This window comes from Xenopus laevis, chromosome 3L (assembly GCF_017654675.1).
Source record: "Xenopus laevis strain J_2021 chromosome 3L, Xenopus_laevis_v10.1, whole genome shotgun sequence".
NCBI classification, from domain to species: Eukaryota; Metazoa; Chordata; class Amphibia; order Anura; family Pipidae; genus Xenopus; species Xenopus laevis.
The window spans coordinates 52,938,618-52,958,697 of NC_054375.1; the positions used below are offsets into that span (position 1 = coordinate 52,938,618).

Consider the following 20,080-nt stretch of genomic DNA (forward strand, 5'->3'; position numbering starts at 1 on the left):
AGGAAGTGAGCAGCTGTGCTCAATTTTTTTTTAAGATTTACACGCGATTTTTATCTTTGGAGTGACATCACGGCCGGCTATGCCAACAGATGGCTGCTCTGAGGAGCCTCATTGGGGCGGCGGTGGCGGCTTTGGGTTCGGTTCTGTTCATCGCTTGGAGCCGTTTCTTCCCAGTCCAGAGGAGAAGGAGGCGGTACCTGGAATGCAGCCCAGCCACAGAGCAGGTTGGTAGGGGCTGATACTGGGCATGTTGATTAGAATCTTAGTGGTATAGTCCAGTTTCCAGCAGGAGAGTCTGCAGACCAAGCCACTGTGTGGGTTTTGTATTTAGGCTGAGATTTCTACAATTATTTTACTCTGGGTAACTTTACTACTAGAAGCCTTATGTACTCCTGGTCAGGAGCCAAATAACTGGCCTATGGGGCAGATGGCTTCATCATTCCTTAAAAAGAGAGACATACGGGGGTAGGAACTAATGGGAATGATATATAAGCATTATATATGAAATGGATGATATATAATCCCACTTGAACATACATTTGGGAAACACAAGGAAAGGAACAATTTTGGAGTACCTCAAGTCACAGACATCAACTCAAAGCAAAGGGTTAACCTATTTAAAAGGAAAGCAATTTAGTTATTGATTGTTTTTGGCTTGGGGTGGATGTTAGGTGGCCATAGATGCAAAGATCCGCTCGTTTGGCAACATTGCCAAACAAGTTCATCTTTCCCCGATATGCCATTAATGAGCATGGCTATATCGGGGGTAATCTGATTGTTCGGCCGTATGGCTGAACGATCCGATTACGATGTGCCATGGGCTCCGGCGGGATCGGTAGGGTCAAAATCAAACCTGACCGATCGACCAAACGACCGATCTCCGCCGGACGAAAGATGTCGGCACACGCCACACACAATCCGAAACTATAGGATCTGTTGTCTATGGCCACCTTAGGCATGTAAAAGCCCACAATTTAAATTTCAGAAGTACTATGCATAAGATCCATGTAGCTCATATGGAGTTATGGTGCAGACATACACTGAAAGAAGGGATTGATAGAGAAGCACTGTGGTGTGTGTATATATATATATATATATATATATATATATATATATATATCAGAAATGATACATTATTGCTCATGCAGAATGGGCACAAGGCTGAATTCATGCATTTTGGATTCACTAATGCTGGGTTTCCCACATGAGCAGATATAGGTCAGGCATTTATGAGACTGGAGTTGCAATTGCTGTAGGGCAATACATGTTCCAGTCAGTAACTACATTCTCAGCGGGGGCAGGGCACAGCAGGATTTACTGTTGTTTTCATTATGCACAGCTGTCACTTTCTTTTAGCCCTGGTCCCGTCTATAAACACAATGCTGGGCGACCATTGGAATATACCACGGAGGACAGGAGTCATCACTGCACTTATGTGTCCTCCTGGTGTCTATAGCTAGAATATTATATTTTATACAGTGGCAACAATTGTGAGCCTGTTTTATAGCGCTTTATCCTGAATGGAGTGGTCAGCAATTTATAACCACATCCTCGACTTACACATGGGGTGCTTCTTGGTTGTGATTATTTCTTTGCCATTCAAATGTACTGCACCCCAAGTAAAACTAATTCTAAAAGCAATAGTAAACTGTGTATTTTTTATAGTTCCAGCTGTCTCTATCCATGCACACTGTTCAATAACACACTGCATTTATGTGCAAAAGTTCTTACCTTGATAGTTTTATTGTTCCACCAAAACAAGGGATGTGCTGCATTACTGCTCCTCTAAATTCTTTTCTATTGCAGAGGTACTTGCATTACATCCCTTTCTTTCAGCACTTCTATTTGTTTCATATGTTTGTGTTTCAGGTGAAGTATTTGGATAGGCAGATATTAGTACTGGGTTTGGATGGAGCTGGCAAAAGCAGCATTATTCATGCCCTTAGCACAGATACCACAAGGTCCAGTTCTGCACCAACTCATGGATTTAACTCTGCTCAGATTCTCCACCAAGGACTGCGGATTGAATTATTAGAAGGTATGGAAACTTTGCATTGTTTTTGTGGCCAGAGTGCGAGGGACATTCACTAGGCTGTAGTCACTTTGAGTTGGGGGAAATGGCAGGTACATTTTTGTGTGAATCAAACAACTACCAGCAGAGCAAGATATGTATTGTCCTTGTAGCTGTACCCCTGTGAGAATATTGTTGGTAGGCTTCAATTGTCCTCACATCAACCAGGAGTACAGGTTTGGTATGTACAGGATAATTGTTTGCCAGCACCACTTTGCTACTGAAACGTAACTGCTGGAATTGTTGGAAACCACATTCAGTTACTCCACCACAATTATTTATTTTGCCAATGCACCTATCTGAGAAATTACCCCCAGCAGCAGAGCAGACCACTCTTGATTGGAGCTGAAGTGTATGGAAGATAGTAGTTAAAGCACAAGGCAGTAAGGGGAAGGCTCACTCTTGCATTATTATATCAACAGTTACAGAAAAGTACAGTTCATTTACTGTTTATTAGAGGTGTTGTTTATGAGTTGCTTATGTTTGATGACAAATTATTTTATTTCATAGTTGGAGGCAGCCACAATCTTCGGACGTACTGGAAGCAATATCTGAAGAATGCCCACATTATAGTCTTTGTAGTGGACTCGACAGACAGCAGGCGCATCCACCTTGCTAGGCAAGAACTGCACCAGCTTCTTCATGAAGAGCCAGATCTTCCTCTTATGGTTCTGGCAAATAAGCAGGTACAAATACACAAGCCAGAATGCTCAAATAATCCCTTTAGTATTAATGGCATATTCAGAGCTATTGAAATTAATTGATGTAGTGGGAACAAACGGTATACCACTGAATCAGGAAAAAAGACAAACCTTTAGAAGGTTACATGTTTCCTTGGGGCCTTCTGTTTGACAGCACAACAGGAAAAGGGATAATGACATGTCGTGTTTTAAAAATAGAAATCCTAAAGTGACCCAATTTTTCTCCTCGGCCCTGATCTTTGTTGTCAGCCACACAATTTCTACAAACACTGTCTCAGTAGTGCTTAGGTGACGGGGCAAAGTACAAAAAAGCAGGAAGACAGATCTAATGTATCCCCACTCATCGGGAATTTACACCTCCTGACACAGTGTCCCTAATGTTAATGCCAGATTCTCTGCCAGTGGAGAAATGCAAGTTCTACAGGTTCTCTCTAATTTAAAGTAAAACTTAAGGTATAAACAAGGGGGGGGGGGGCTGCTCATATGCTTGGAACCTTTCCAGATCGCTAACCTTTTGGCCTGGATCAATGTGCATCTTCCAGGAAAATTGCTGCACGCCAAATTACTTTTTTCAAGATTGCTGCCGTGGTTTTTCATCCATTCCTCCAATAACCTCAGGGCCACCCTTAGCAAAATAAATCGAATAGAAAGACTACTTTAGAAGATCAGTATTTACCTTGAAAAAAAATCCATCAATAGCAGAATACGTTTCTAAGGGTAAAATTTTTTATGCTCTGGCTGTAGTTTGGTATTCTAATTTTCTCGCCCTCCCTTTCCTTCCAGGATCGGACAACTGCACTCTGCCTCCCTGAAATCCACTCAGAACTGTCACTTCACCGGATTACTAGCGAAAGGGAGGTGACCTTGCTGGGAACTAGTGCAATATCAGATGGAGCTGCCCACAGCACCAGACTACAGACTGTAAAGACATTGTTAGAGGAAAGACTACAGAGTCTTAAAGGGACAGCACAAAATGGTTCTAATCATCCTCAAACCACCCAGTGCCACACATCCCTTCAAAGGGATGGTTGATACGAGTGCCTTATGGACATCTACATATGTTTACAGTGACATTTTTACTGATCAGGCTTTCTGGAGATCTATTCTTGTTGCAGCACTGACAAATACATGATTTGTAAGAAGATGGTCTGACAAACTGTGTGCCAAAAAGATGGACACTTAGCGGAATAGTTTACACTCAGTGTGTGCTGGTCCACACATGCCTTCAGGGTTCTAGTTATAAATTAATCAGTACTGTTAAGAAAATAAAGCTATAAATGATGAGGAAGAGAAATGTGTTAAAATGATATATAATAAAATGAGTTGGTGCTAACTTTTGAATGTCTTAACATATAATCATAACAGTATGCCCCTGCATACAAATATTCCCAGCTGGATGGCATATGATCCAGGTGTAAGCAGTACATAAATACCAGGACTGAATGCTGGTATGTACTGAGGTGTCATGAGATCTGGTCTGAGATCCTCCTCCAATTGGCTCTGTCAGATGGACTGTCCTCCTCACAATGGAATGTTCTATTGCATTATACGGGACTCAATTAGAGCCTGGTATTCTTGTGGGTGATGTCGCTTGTACAAGTTGACTTTGCGCTGGATCTGTTTTGGTGTATCTTGATAATAATTCTTCTCATCCCGGGCCATTGCCTGCACAGAACAAAGCTTAATGAGCTAGATCAAAAACAGTATCATGGTTTCCTTTCAATCTGTAGAATCATGTATGAAAGGTCAGATAGCTCATCCGAATAATCTCATGTCAAAAGGGTTTTGTGTTTTTTTTAAAATTTGAATCCCTAAATCCTTTCATTAGTGTTTACCCCTCATAATTAAATGTCTGTTTAGACAGATTAGGTTCTGCTGTTGACATATCTCTCATATTTACACTGGTGGGAGTCTCGAATACAAGTTTTAATCTCTTAACAATAATCTAACCAACATATTAAAACTCCCATGCTACAGTCCAGTCCTTACTGTGTACTGCCCTACAGAGCCTCAACACGGTTGAACGTCACTAACACTTCAGAGTCTCAGTAGAGCTCTCTGTAGATAAGGTAGCTATTGTATAATCCACTTTCCCTCTCTCCTAATAGATACACCACAGCACATTTACCTTGTAGTCTTCGCCATAATTATCAACCATGTGCCGGACATAAAGAATCATGTCAGAAGAAACGCCCATAGTCTGTTTGGAAGGCAGGCTGGCTAAGGCTTGGAGCCCTGTCAAATGAAAAATAAAGTTAAGCTTACACAGAACAATTAATATTATTGGATTTACTGCATTTCATGTTTAAAACAGATGATAAAACATGAGGTCTGTCCTGCCAAGTCACTCTGTAATGTGTACTTTTTTTAGCAGACAATCACCACCAGTTCTTAAAAAATTCCCTACTGCCCCATGTCTTCTAGACTGTAAAAATCACACAATGTAACAAACTAATTGTTCTTACCTTCTAGAACATATGGTTTCTTTATTACTTTAGCCTGTTCTGCTTCATCGTTCACCTGGAGTAAAGTTATAAAGAAAATAAACGTATATCTGTCACCCATGCAAGGTTTTCATCACATAATACAAGATTGTAATGTGGAACTGATAGAATGTATGTGTTATATAAAATGGCTTAAAAGGAGATGTTCACCTTTCAGTTAACTTTTAGTATGATGTAGAGAAGATTTGTAATTCGATATTATTTTTGTGTGGTTTTTGAGTTATTTAGCTTTGTATTCAGCAACTATACATAATGCAATTTGGCTGCCAGGGTCCAAATTACCCTGGCAACCATGCATTCATTTGAAGAGACTGGAATATGAATAGGAGAGGGCCAGCATAGAAAGAGGAGTAATAAAAAGTAGCAATAACAATACATTTGTAGCCTTTAAAGATAAGTAAATCTTAAAAATAAGTGAATGTAAAGATGATGAGAGTGCTATTCTAAGCACTTTTGCAATGTACATTCATTATTTATTCTTTTTTAATTCCAAGATATTAAAGGATGCATATACTGTTAAAATGAATTAATTTTGTTACAACAGCGCCACCTGCTGGTCATTTTCCACCAAGTAGTCAACGAAGTTGTCAAGTGAAAGAGGCTGCTCTGATGTTCTTCTGCTTAGGAAAGATTTGAGAAAGGTTTCTAATTTTTTTCCTAAGCAGAAGAACATCAGAGCAGCTGCTTCTTCAGAGCAGATTACTGTATGTGCTGTGAGCAGTAAGGGTAGCACACCGATGAGCTACAAATCTTAGGAGCCGATCTTCACTGCTCGCAGCACTTACAGACATAAATTACACCTAAGTCATGCAGCCCAGGAGCTCTACAGCCAGTAGCTACATTAAATGAAGACAGAATATACATAAATAAAACAAACAAGGGAAAGTTGTGCTCACCACTAATTTTTAAAACCATTAGGCGGGGGTGCAATGAAGCTGTGACCACAAAATACATATATACAAATACAAGAGTCCTCTGCACTCAACCCATTATCAATATATTTAAGACAGAGACATGTTGTGCATACTGCTACTGAAAAATCCTTACCCTTTAAACAAAACAGGGATTGTTTGCCATATATTGCAATATATTTAAGCAAAGGGACTAAGTTGCAGGTAAAACTTAGTCCCTTTGTAAAATGTATAATGAAGCAATAGAATTCTTAATGAATCAGTTGCAATTTTAGTGTAGGACTGGCCAGATATGGGATGACTTTGACGTAGTTGGCCAGCTTAAATATATTGCAATATATGGACAAACAATCCCTGTTTTGTTTAAAGGGTAAGGCATTTTTCAGTAGCAGTATGCACAAAATGTCTCTGTCTTAAATAGATTGATAATGGGTTGTTGATAATGGGTTGAGTGCAGAGGACTCTTGTATTTGTCTGTATATATATATATATATATATATATATATATATATATATATATATATATCTGTGCTCCACATCTTCTAATCTGACTTCTGCCAAACAGGAATTTAAGTGATACGGCTCTACAGAGGATTTTTCAGCCACCTTTTAGTATATATGTTATATATATATATATATATATATATATATATATATATATAACATATATACTAAAAGGTGGCTGAAAAATCCTCTGTAGAGCCGTATCACTTAAATTCCTGTTTGGCAGAAGTCAGATTAGAAGATGTGGAGCACAGATCCTGAAGAGTGAGCGGCCTTTTTCCTTTTTTCAGTAGCAGCGTTTTCTCAGTATTTTTTAATAAAGCATTGATAATACTAAACGTTATGCAGGCTACATTATTACTGCAGGGTAGAATAGATTTTTTAATGAAAAATTTTAGTGTTGCATTTCCTTTAACAGCACACGTATCCCTTAATATCTTGGAATTAAAAGAAAATAAATAATGAATGTACATTGCAAAAGTGCATCAATTGTACACTTATTTTAAAGGTTTACTCATCCTTTAACACACACAGATTATCATACCCAACACCAATATCCACATAAGACATTTATTTGTGTAAATTGCGGCATCTGATCATCGCTTACCTTGCCGGGACGCACAGGAAGGACCTTATTGGGATCAGCTGCCAGGCCCATTTCTGCCAAGTTTTTGGCAACAGACTTTCCATCATTCCAGGCATTTCTAATTTGTTCACTTGAAGAAGATTTTAAAAAAAAAAACAAGGTAAGATGAGGTTTGTCATTGCCACGTGACTTGCAGTTTATAAACATATAAGCACAGTTCCAAGATATAAAGAGCTGTCATTCTATTGGCTAACACTATACTACAATAAACCAACCCAGGACACCACACAAGAGATGTCCAACCCCGTCACCTGAACCCTCACTGTTATTATCAAGCCTAAAATCATATCTCCACTGAGCTCTCTAATGAAAGCCACTAATGCCTCGAGGTTAAGAGTATGCTGTAAGTATCAGCCACTTCCGTACCAGGGAATTCTGGGAGCATGCTTCTTTCTCGCTTTCCGCTTGAGTTTTTTCCTATTCACGTTGTAATTAAATGTATTCCCACGCTTCTTCTTGACTTTGCCCATATTACTGGCACACTGTGATCATAAACAAGAATCGGCGCAGTCCACAGGAACACGAGGGGGACGGAAGGCGGAAGCCCTTCACTGATGGCGTCACAGGATCTAGATGGATTCTGGGTAATGTAGTGTTTGATTACGATTTGCCGTATGTTTTCACCTCCCCTCTTCTTATTTTGCTAGTTTGGTTTGTTTGTGGTGCAGAGAAAAACTGCAAAATATATGTATATGCTGTTTTTAAAAGCAAGCTATGAATAAATAAAAATAGGAAAAGATAAAATAAATACATTCAGCTAGCAATTGGTTCAACAGGGAAACGCAAATTCAAGAGAACATGTTTGATGTAGACTATTATTCTAAATCTTTTTTCAGTTAGTCTTTTATTTATTTATTTTTTTTTTCTATAAAAATCTGTTTTGAGATCTCTTGTTATTTTAAGTATCTGGTTTGCTAGGGCTCCATTTAACCTTAGGGTTGTCACCTTTGCAGGAAAAAAATACTGGCCTTCCTATATTTTTGCTGTTTTTCCCTTTTAATAACATTGGGATTAAGCATCATTTTTACCGGCTATGCCTGTAAAATACTTGCCAGGTGGTAACCTGGCTGGTAAAAATGATGGTTGATCCCAAAGGACGGTATTTTTTTCCAGAAAAGGTGGCAACCCTATTTACCTTAGCAATCAGAATAACAAACTGGAGAAGATTATGAAGACCAAGGGCGGCTCTCCCCCTTTTTCCTCCTTTTATTCTGTCCTTAAATAAATCAAGCCTTTCAAAAGTAAATGGCAGACTAAATGATTACACAAATGATAAAGAAATCCCAAATATTGTAGTATTTAGTGCTTCAATTATATACTTAGGTTTGCCACCTTTTCCGAAAAAATACTGGGCTTCCTATATATTTATCCTTTTTCCCTATTAATAACATTGGGATCAACCATCATTTTTACAGGCCAGGCCAGCAGGGTTGCCTCCTTTTCTAGAAAAAAATACTGACCTTCCTATATTTATCTTTTTTCCCTATTAATATCATTGGGATCAACCATAATTTTTACCGGCCAGGCCAGTAAATTACCAGCCAGGTGGCAACCCTATACAGCAGTGATCCTCAACCAACATGTTGCTCACCAGCTCATTTGATGTTGCTCCCAGTGGCCTTAATGCAGGTGCTTATTTTTGAATTTTTGGGTGCACGAAAACCAAGTGTAGTGTCAAACATAGCCTTCTGTAGGCTGCCAGTCCACATAGGGGCTACAAAATGGCCAATCACCCTTATTTGGCACCACCAGGAACTTTTTGCATGACTATGTTGCTCTCCAACTTCTTTTACTTTTAAATTTGGCTCATGGGTAAAAAAGGTTGGGGATCCCTGCTATACACCATATATGTGTGAGTTATATATGACTTAAGAAGACGTGCACAAAATTGATTGGCAGTTGTCCCAGGGGACTTCAAGGGTTAAAACATTTTTAGATCAAATGACTGCAACCCAAATCCATTAAGCTTATTTAGATGGGTACTCACAGACCCCCCACTTGGGTGTTAGTGTATCAGAATTTCTCTTTCCACCCAAAATACTCTGCTGATCTCTACACTGAAAATATCACTAACAAATATAGAAGTGTCCATTACTATAAAAACACTTCTTTATTAACAAGCTTAAAAAAGTATTGCATTTACAAACAATCCTTGTCAATGCAGTCAATCACTCAAGTCTACTGGTTTGGATCCTCTAGCGGTGAAGTTAAAGATTAAATGCTGGCCTTTCTTTCTACCACAAGTTCCTTCTCAGGTGCTGCAACTTACTTGCTGCTTATCAGAGGATTTACAGAGTTGGGGTGGGAAGAAATATAAACTAGGGATGCACCGAATCCGCTATTTTGGATTCGGCCGAACCCCCTAATCCATCACAAAAGATTTGGCCGAATTCCAAACCTTAATTTATATATAATTTACATATGCAAATTAGTGATGGGAAGAGGAAAACATTTTTTACTTCCTTGTTTTGTGACAAAAAGTCACTCGATTTCCCTCCCTGCCCCTAATTTGCATATGCAAATTCAGATTTGAATCTGAATCCTGCTGAAAAAGGCCAAATCCTGGTCGAATCCCAAACTGAATCGGTGCATCCTTAATATAAACCATAACATTAAAATAACAATAAAAATCAGGACTCTGTATCTGGCAAACAGGAATTATTTTAAATGTCCTGGACAAGGCAGAATATGAAGGCAAAGAATACAAAAAAACTAAATAAAAACATCCAAAGAAATACATACTGAAGACCAGTTAATAATTGTCTTGGAACATCACTGCTGATCCTGGATTATTTTAAACCTTAATGCATCTTTATACAAAATGGTAATATGAAACAAGGTCTTGAAAGTCCCAGAGTGGATCATTATCACCATCATGACATGGGGTTGCTTGACATTTCTGACACTGTCAGAGAGACTGGTTCTGTATTTGTCGTGAAAAAAGAGATTTGGTGATGTTTGGGACCATGGGAGTTTTGAGCAAAAAAAAGAAGTGGTAGTTGCAGGTCCAGCTTATGCACATGGGCCTATGCTCCTCTATTAAGACTATCACACCTGTGCATTGGGTATTTTTAATATTCTTGTTTTAATACGGTTGCAAATAACCATCTCTAAACATTACCTTCACGCATATTTTTTCTTGAGGTGTATTTGTTTGATGGGCAACATTAAACTAAGAATACTAGGAATGGTACAATATTTTACAAGGGCTCCAGTACCATTTGTAATTTGTTTTAATTTGTATTTCTTCTGGTAGGCAGGACTAAAACCAATCGGTTACCAGAGCATTCAGTTTTGAATTCCCAAATCACGGCAACCAGAGGAGGAAAGATTCATGAATATATTTTCTTGTTCTTGAAGTCAAGTAACCAAAGTCATCAATCAAGAAGATGAGACAGGCCAGGATTCGTTAAACCTAATTCTACTTTACACCAAATTGTAATAACAAGTAAGACCTCAAATATTCCCTGAGTAGATCAGTAACTCCCAAATGACATGTGATTATTTGACACCTCTGTCATCATTTACATGGATAAAAAAAGTTTTTTATACAGGGGAATACCTTTGCTGCCAAAGCTTTATGTGATCTCTCTATATGCCGCCCTGGCAAAAATGGCTTTTGTGGGAGAAAAACGAAAGTGCCTATTATTTATAACAATAAAATTAACTAAGCAACTATATCCAAGTTGTGTTCCTTATTTTGTATTGCCTGCCACTTCCCTGATTGTTTGCGTTTTCTTTGGACAAATGTTTGCTGACCAAAGCACTAGTTCTTACCATTCTCATCAGCTGAATCTCAGTGCCAACAGCTGAGGGACACTTTCTTAAAATACACTCAGCCAAACTGTTTACAAAACTGTAGGGAAGAACACTAGTTCACAGAAGCTCGCAGTTCAGTTTCTGTGCATAGTGAATTTTCTTGTTAAAGAAACCTTCACATCTAATCTATATATTAAATCTGTGCAGTGACTGTACAGAAACTAAGAATACCATCAGATTCTGTACTTTACTTGGTCCAGTCTCTAAGCATACCTTTCATATTGGATTTCCTTATGCTGCTGTTCATAGTGGAGAGACTGCCTCATATTGGTTTCCCACCTGACCCTAGCTACTTTAAACGGAAATCCACTTTGTTGTAACAGGTCTTCATTCTTTCTAAGTTGAGAAAAGGAAGAGTCAATGCAGCTCAAGTTTCAACTTCTGTTGTCACTGAACATGGCAGCCAAGAAGCAAATTAATCCTGAAGCTAGATTTTTAAAGATAGATTTTTATTGTTATAAATATATTTATCACTCATATTTCTTCTTGACAATACCTGGTTGTTAAGCAGCTAGTTTAAATTTCAATCCATATTACTGCATATATAACTGTCTATATTACACTGAATATTTATTCAAAGTGCATTGCCCCTTTATATTCTAGTGAAACACTGGCATAAAGCCACTGATCAGTGGTCTGATCAAAGAAACCCAAACTATTTTGTACTGTGCATTTAATTGATATAAAGCCCGTCAATACAATCTTGGCCTGACCCGTCACCTGGAAAACATCTCGTGTGCCCAGATTTTCATTGTGCTCTCACCCAACTATTTGGCTTTGTATGCCTACACCATGGCCAATCCACATTTTTGTGAGAACAAAGAGGAGCAATGGAGGAAAAGATAGATCATAGTATGCAAAGAGAGGAGAATACATTGTAGATGAATACTGTATAACAGTTGAGTGAAGACTGGAGTGGAGGAATAGTGTGATGAGTGGACCTGCAGTTTAAGGTTTTCTGTATTACTTGCTTTCAATTCTACTTGAGCACCCCATTCATGCACCTTGGTAAATATTGCTCTTTGCACATGTTTTTTTTTTTGCCTTTAAATACATATTTCATTTTGGGTGACTATTATTATTTTGCCAGAAATGTTAATAGTGTGTATTTTTGGTTTGAATTGCTGTGGGGTAGACTTAGGAAAAGAAAACTCTAGGACAACTGGAGTTTCTTGGGTTTTTTATTGCATATATGTCTCATTTTCAAATTGCATCATTTAATAATGACGCTTACAAAGACTTATTTAGGCGACAGTTGGTAAGCAGAAGATGCCTCAAAACCTCCAGCATGATTTTCACTTTTTCTTTGCAACAATATTCTTGCATATCCAGTTCATCCCATCCTAAATAGAAGGCAATATTACACATATTAAAATCAGCAAATAGATTTATAATAAATCTAATTAGCGACAAACGGTGCACTGTAATAAAAGTCACAATAGTTTGGTCTGGCAACAGGAAGCAACAAGCAAGTAGCTATTTCTGTTACAGTTGTATAAAATCAAACATTTGGTTGCTATGGGTTAGTAATCCTAATCCAAGTTATACTTTATAAAAGGGTACTTTATAAACTGTTGAGTTATACCCAAGAACAGTTAATTTAGTAAGGGTTAACAAAGTTCAAAGCCCCCCAAAAAAGGTTCAAAGCACTATTTTTGCTCACAATGAATCTTGGCACCCTGTTTAGTATTTATTTAAATTCAGTGTATACCTGATTAAGGGCAGTGTTAGACTCTGCCCTTCTGGTCTTCCCATCCCAGCCGCAACCCCCTGGCCCCATGCATGTACCTTCTTCACTCTGCAGTGACCAGGGCCAGGGAGAGAAGTCGGGCCAGTGACCAGACGAGGCCAGAGAGAGAAGTTGGGAGAGCAGCATTGCTTTAAGCAGGGAGCAGGTCTGGGCTGGCGGGACCCACGAGAGCCAGGCCCACCGGGATTTTTCCCCAGTCAGACCCTGAGCAAGAGTTGTGTTACCCTAGTGTTATGTTACCCAGTCCGACCCTGAGTAAGGGTTGTGTTACCCAAAGCTTATTTAAGTAACCCTCTCTGCCGTGAAAAGCTTGTTAAGGCAATAACCTATCACTATATGTCCAAGTTGAGTGTCCAATTTTAAGTTTAATATGGCTAATACATTCAGGATTGTGGTCTGTCTGCCCAAGTAATATAACTGGTATTTTAGCATAATAACAAAGCAAAATGAAGTGCTCTCTTTTCCATTATGCTCTAGTAGATACAGAATATTTATTATACTCTACTTATTTATCTGTTGGTTCCTATTTAAAAATTTATTTCTGCATTACTAACAGCTCATAACTAGGGATACGCTAAATATTTTGCCGTGTTTCACAGTGAAAAAGCACACATAGACTCAAATATATAATAAAGAAAAAGTAGCGTGGTTTGAAAAATATAGCGTGAGAAACCACCAATTATCTTCAATGCATTTGGTGATTTTTTTTTTTGCCATTTTGCAAATGTTTGGCAAAGCGGGTCAGATTCCCCCATCACAACTCAACACTGAATGCGATTTCTACAAGTTCAGCAAGTTTCAACAACTTTTGCCTTGCATTACATTTAAACTAACGCCCATCTTTTTTTTCAGTTGTGTGTTATAGTTCAGTGCTCTTATTGAAATTAAATGACACATAGAAAAGTATTTCTAACTACGCAAAGCAATACCGTCAGTTCTGATGAATTAGCACATTTAAAAAGCTATACAACTTTGTTAAATGTGCCAGTTTGTCAGGAAAACGTCTCCTCTCCACCTTGTATGAGTATATTTGTTGTAGAGAAAGAAAAAAAAACATTTTGCGGGGCACTTACAACCTTTCTTGCTATGTATTAGAATCAGTAAAAGTATGCTTTAAAATTCCTAATCCCCAGCTGAACTCACAGTGAAATCAGTTACTCCCAAAGCTAGCTGAAGGGAAGCTCTAAGAACCTAAACTGCAGGATCTGACTTTATTTAACCTAGCTTAAAAATACACAATATGTATACTATTTTTTAACTTTCTGGCCACTAACAATATATATGCCTCTCACACAGGTGCAGATTGTATTTAATTATGTCTTTCGTTTAAATGAAGACTTATTACCTGGATGCCTTCTCCTGAGATGGCTGAGCATGCTTGGATCTGCCAAGTTCGGTCTCGGTACGTGTGTAAATTTAGTCCCGCAGCAATATCAGCTGCAGGGGCTGCGGTCAGCAAATCCTGCTTATTGGCAAACACCAGCAAAGGAACCCCCAAGAGGCTGTCATCTTCTATTAATTCTGCCAGTTCCTAGAAGGCAATTCACAGGATTAGCAAACCAAGCTTTTCCTAGATGACAGTATTCTTCTCAAAAGCTTTTACATTTGTTGTGAATGAAACACCATGGCAATAGTATACCCTGGCACTCATTATATCTATTATAATACACAAAAGCCATGAATATCCTGTAAAGTATATCCTTATAAACGGTGAGTTCTGATGTCATCAGTTATAAACGGTGAGTTCTGATGTCATTTCTGCTACATGACTCACTGAAACTTGTGTTATAATAAGCACTGCGTATCTTGACAGCGCTATATAAATAAATGATGATGATAATATATAAAGTACCCCCTGTTGCAAAATATGAGGATATTAGAAGTTACCTCGGAGTTCCATGACCTGTATAAAAACACTCGGCCTTCGGCCTCATGTTTTTATATGGTCATGAAACTCCTTGCTATCTTATAATATCCTTATATTTTATAAGAGGGGGTACTTTATTCACTGTATATCTATCTGTTGTTATAGGTTATACTGTTTTTGTACAGTTCAGTAAGTAAACCTTTCAGACTTTGGTAAAATTAAATGGGAGAAACACAATATTTTTCGGTGCAGGTATTCCAGGTTTGTCCAATAACTCCTGAGGCCACTGCACTGCTCTGTACACCACATAGTCTTCCCTAATGCCAGAACACTTGTCAACACCCAAGCTCTTTTCACCCCTGCACTAAACACCAACTGGTGGGGAATAACCCCATAATAGATCCTATTAAAATACTGCAATACACCTCCAAGTGTAAAAGGACTTTCCTTCTCCTTTAAGTCTACTAAAACATAATTTTAAACTTTAAATAAACCCAATAGGCTGGTTATGCTTCCAATAAAGATGAATTATATCTTAGTTGGGATCAAGTACAAGGTACTGTTTTATTATTACAGAGAAAAAGGCCATTTTGGATAAAATATAGTCAATGGGAGATGCCCTCCTTAATTTAGAGCTTTCTGGATAACGGGTTTATGGATAACTGATCCCATAACTGTATATTGTTTACATTGGCCATTGTTATAACAAAATAAAGACCTCAAAAACAGTCCTGTCTGCCTTCCTTTACATAGCCACATGAGAGGGATGAGTTTGCACAGTGCACTATATTTGTTGTACGTTGTTCTTCTGTAGTTAAAGGTGATGTGATGCGTCCCGTACAGGGTAAAACAATAAACGTAATTGTTCTGCTACATGGGTGATTAAGATAAGGACATTGCAGTAACATCAGGAACTTTATATACGGAAGGGCCACGGTACAATATGTGACAAAAAAAAACACTGTCAGTCACTTCCCATTGTATCTCATTTCATGTCACAGAGGCACATGCATTTGTTGCCAATAAAGCAATTATGCAAATTTATCTACTAAATAGTTTGAATTGCTCACTGCACTGTTTTTATGTTAGGGATGCACCTAATAAATCCAGTCTTTTAAGGTTACATATAGGGATGCACTGAATCTACTATTTTGGATTCGGCCGAACCCCCGAAGCCTTCTCGGGCCAAATACCGAACTGAATCTGAATCCTTAGGGGTGTGAAGGGGAAAACATGTTTTACTTCCTTATTTTGTGACAAAAAGTTTTAATCCGAATCCGGATGAAAAAATCCGAATCCTGCTGAAAAAGGCAGAATCCTGGCTGAATCCCGAACTGAATCCTGGATTTGGTGAATCCCTAGTTACATATATGTTAATAGATTATAATTAAACTTTACCTGTCCTGTTTCCTCAAAGCGTTTTCGATCTGCACTGTCCACTACATAGATCTGCAATAAAAAGTGAGATTTAGTGAGCTGCCCTTGGCATCCTTGCCCCAAATACACCTAACTGCATTCTTTTGCAATGATTTGAACACACCACACTTAATAAAACTTAACTACAGTTTATTTGCCAAATGCTCACAATTGGCCAATGTGCCATAAAGTTTATATATATATATATATATATACACACACACACATTATATAAATGTGTTTATTAAATTGTAAACTATGCAATACTTCTATGGTTACCAAATGAACCTTAAACCTTTAGTGGTCATAAACAAAATGCTTTCATAGTTGGCTTGACTATTACCATAGCTACCTCAGGCATAGCTTTTCCTATGCACACAGCAGCGGGTTTCCTGTTATTTCTAACAGGGGACATTTGCTTTATTACTTTTTCATAGACCAACGGAACAAGCCTCTCACCAATAGATCAGTGCTGCTGAGGTACTTTTTCCAATGCGTGCGTATTGCCCTTTGACCCCCAATGTCCCAGACCGTTAGCTTCAGACCCTGGGATTGGACACTTTTGATGTTAAATCCCTGAAATGAGAAGTAACCGGCTTTAACTGCATGTTATAGAGACATAAAGATAAAATAACAGCCCTTCTGCAAAAGGCATTACAAAGAGTACTGAGTCATATGTATAGTTAAATATTAAAGTTGATGATAGAAATGCATCATTTTTGGATTTGGCTGAATAACGAATTTGCAAGAAATGATTGGCTAAATAAAGAACTAATGCTAACCCCTAATTTGCTTATTCATATATGAGATACGTACTAAATTGCATTATTTGCGAACAAAAAAATACAGTGCATTTTCCCAGAGCTTTAAAGTGAACCAAACTTGAATTCTAAAGACTCAACCAAAACCGGCAAAAAGTGCTAGAATTGGGCCAAATTGTGACTGTCCAATTGCAGGTCTCATTCTGCTGAGTTCCTGAGTGCCCTCTAATTCTATATAGGCTGGCTGCTTGCCCTGCCTTCTTCAGATCTTATCTGACCATGATGGCTTCTCACTAGTGAAGTAAGTTCTACTACCCCAGTATTTAGCTTTTTCCTAAGCCTTTATAACCTGATTCTGATGACCCTGTGGCCCTGAAAATGCTATAACGATATGTATAGACAGGGAATTGTGTAGTTGAGCTGTGAAACTGAAAATAAATTCTGAGTTTATGTTATTGTTCCATTACAAGTAAGATTGATGAGCCCAAGCTAACCCTAAGCACATTCTGGTGCACCCAAATAAAATGCATTTCTACCCCAAAACAGTACCTGGGTGGGAGTGATACTGCTGACTTCCTCCAAGGCAAGCTTGGTCAGAATGGTGGTTTTGCCTGCATTGTCCAGTCCCAGCAAAACAATTCTTATTCCGTTTTCATCAAAACTGTTTAATGACTTCAGTTCTTGTACAAGTGACAGCAAACCCTAAGTGCATAATATTAATTAGTTTGATTAGTTGATAATTTTCTCTAACAAATGCACATAAAGAAATATTGCCATTATATTTATGGTCAGAGAGTCATATTTGTATTTTTTCCATGCAGAGTTTCCAGTAACAATTTCCTTCTGTAATCAAATTAATATTTAAAATAGCTGAATTCCTTCCTGCCAATTACTAAGCTATAACTTTGAATTCGCTTTTCACATGAGAGTCCTGATGATTTACAGGCAAGGTAAGCCATGCAGAGGATGTTATTGTAAAGCCGAGCAAGGATTCTACCATTTTATTATATTGCCTGCCACTTGATTTATAGGTCAGTTTTTTTTAGATACTTTAAGAATTCTCGTTTTCCCAAACTTTATTTGGCCACCTTAGCTTCTAAAAAGGTTATATGAAAACAATGACATAACAGACACCTTGGTATAGTTTAAAGGTTATCTAGGATAGAAAATTAGCACCGAAATCTAACCCTGACTGGCCTTTAGACTTCTCCCCCTAGCAGCTAACAATCAGTATAGTTCAGGCACCCCCAATATCCCACCATTATAAGAGCCCTCAACATCCCAGAAGTACAGATAAAGCTATTACAGTTGTACAGATATAGAGGTCAGTGTACCCCAAGATACAGAGACCAAAGCAGGGCTGCGATCAGGGGGTACCCCAATACCCCATGGTAGAGGGGACACAGAAATGGAAAATAATAATTGGCCACTAGTTAAAGGGGCAGAATTGCAGGGAGTTGGTAGTGTTTGGTTACATTGTGGACAGAGCATTGACATAACTGGAGAGAGGCTCGGGTAGATTAAGGGCATGACATATATGGGGTAATTTTTCATTGGATACCCATTTTAATTGGGCTGCCCCCTAGGTGACTAATGGACTACTAATACTTAGTAGTATGATTACTGATCTTAATTCTGGGCCACAGTATCCCAGGGGTAAAGTTTAACTCCAGTCTATGCTTACACACTGTGGTGGACAGAGTCTAATTTTTGGCTGCCAATGAGAAATGTAGCTCCCCAACAGGGTTTCTTGGCATGTTTAAGATTTTCCTACTCTGTTATGTTAGGGATATTTAACTCCGTTAAATGGGATTATAATGGCCTGACAAGAATGGAGATCAGTTTCTTGATTCCAGCACATGGATTAAATACATGCCTCATCCTGCAGTATAATCTCTTTAGCAACTCAAAATATTTTCACTCCACGATAAACAAAACTAGATGCATGAATAAGGGTTCTTATGTTGTAACAAGAACTTGCTTAAGAGGCAAATTAAAAACACACTTTATTTTAGAATAGTGTAACCTATAGGTCACTGTGTACCACAGAACAGACCGTTACATTAAAACAAAGTGTTTTATTACATTAAAAGCAAATCTTGGGTTGGGCAACTGATTTACATACTATTACTCAAGATAAAGATTAAGAAACACTGGATTTGCATGGTATTATTGGGGACATTTAAAGATCAGCACAGTGCTTACAGAGGTGACCAGAATACTTGGAAAAATATGGCCAGAGATTATGCAGAATGTGGTAGGAGAGTGATAATGAGGACAGGCACAAGAGAAACAAGAAGCCGGAATCCCACACGATAATGTGTTTGATAGGGATTCTCTCTATTCTAATTTAGAATATTTTGGATTTCTAGCACTTTTTCTTTTAGCTAAAAAAACAAATTATGATGACTACAGGGTTCATTTATGATCAGGTTCAATACAATGTTAAATATAGACGCTAAATTGCGTCCATCCAAATGTAGTTCACAAAGGTATATGCACCCATACATGCAACTTGTGCCTTACATGTGCTTTATGTATTATAAACCTTATAGTTTGAATTCAGTAAACAAGACCATTTTATTCCCTGTAATGATCTTATGAGTTTATGCAGTAAGGTATGTGAAAGGTCTATTACCATGGTACTGTTTGCCTATGCTCAACACTTCTGTCTACCAAACATACCTTTTGGACTTCACCCATACTTCTGCATTCTCTGTAGGCGTATTCCTGTAACGAAAAGTAATTGCCCCAAAGCAGTAACGAGTCTCTGATGGCAGAGGACGTTGGGCTGATCCTTCCTTTGTCTACACAGTTTACTTTGTGTGTAGCACATTTCCAAGGGGGAGGCATGCAGAAGGGATTAGGCAGCCAGGTTTAGCTGCTCTTTTTTTTTTGATCAGCATTAAATAATTACCTGGGTAATCCCTCAGCCATCTGCCACCTTTCAAGGGTTCATTCGGCAACAACCATTCTTTCTGCCACTACAAACATATGAAATACATCTAAGCCCAAGCTTTGGCCACTCTGCATACTCCTTATATTTATTTCATAAGCAGAGAACACTAGACAGGTATGATCCAGCACAACATGCAATTTCCTGCACTCACCATAATACAGGGGCAGGGTG

General features: G+C 38.3%; 3 protein-coding genes and 1 long non-coding RNA gene across 6 annotated transcripts in view; 2 read left to right on the forward strand and 2 right to left on the reverse strand.

Moving 5' to 3' along the window:
- Positions 1-4,105, forward strand: arl10.L (ADP ribosylation factor like GTPase 10 L homeolog). Its single transcript, NM_001086424.1, is given in 4 exon segments — positions 1-224; positions 1,870-2,038; positions 2,582-2,757; positions 3,556-4,105. Coding segments are annotated over 4 exon segments (729 nt in total). The 5' UTR covers positions 1-89; the 3' UTR covers positions 3,805-4,105.
- On the reverse strand, positions 4,067-7,902 carry nop16.L (NOP16 nucleolar protein L homeolog). Its single transcript, XM_018252202.2, has 5 exons — positions 7,704-7,902; positions 7,299-7,407; positions 5,238-5,292; positions 4,901-5,007; positions 4,067-4,437 (listed from the first exon to the last, which is right to left on the reverse strand). Exons 1-5 carry the CDS (start codon positions 7,805-7,807, stop codon positions 4,309-4,311), a joined length of 504 nt encoding a protein of 167 aa, XP_018107691.1. The 5' UTR covers positions 7,808-7,902; the 3' UTR covers positions 4,067-4,308.
- The window catches only part of LOC108710965, a 27,651-nt gene continuing 15,378 nt past the window's right edge, over positions 7,808-20,080 (forward strand). For 2 of the 3 annotated variants that reach the window (XR_005966275.1, XR_001934833.2), the window contains exons 1-2: positions 7,808-7,921; positions 10,594-10,785. This is a non-coding gene — a long non-coding RNA (uncharacterized LOC108710965). Of the gene's footprint in view, positions 7,922-10,593; positions 11,018-20,080 lie in introns of those variants that run through there. The other variant, XR_005966274.1, reaches the window with a different exon arrangement.
- LOC108710963 (ADP-ribosylation factor-like protein 3) lies at positions 12,324-19,908 on the reverse strand. Its single transcript, XM_018252201.2, has 6 exons — positions 19,636-19,908; positions 17,500-17,652; positions 16,649-16,765; positions 16,172-16,222; positions 14,252-14,437; positions 12,324-12,499 (listed from the first exon to the last, which is right to left on the reverse strand). The coding sequence occupies exons 1-6, from the start codon at positions 19,801-19,803 to the stop codon at positions 12,452-12,454; spliced, it is 723 nt and encodes a 240-aa protein (XP_018107690.1). The 5' UTR covers positions 19,804-19,908; the 3' UTR covers positions 12,324-12,451.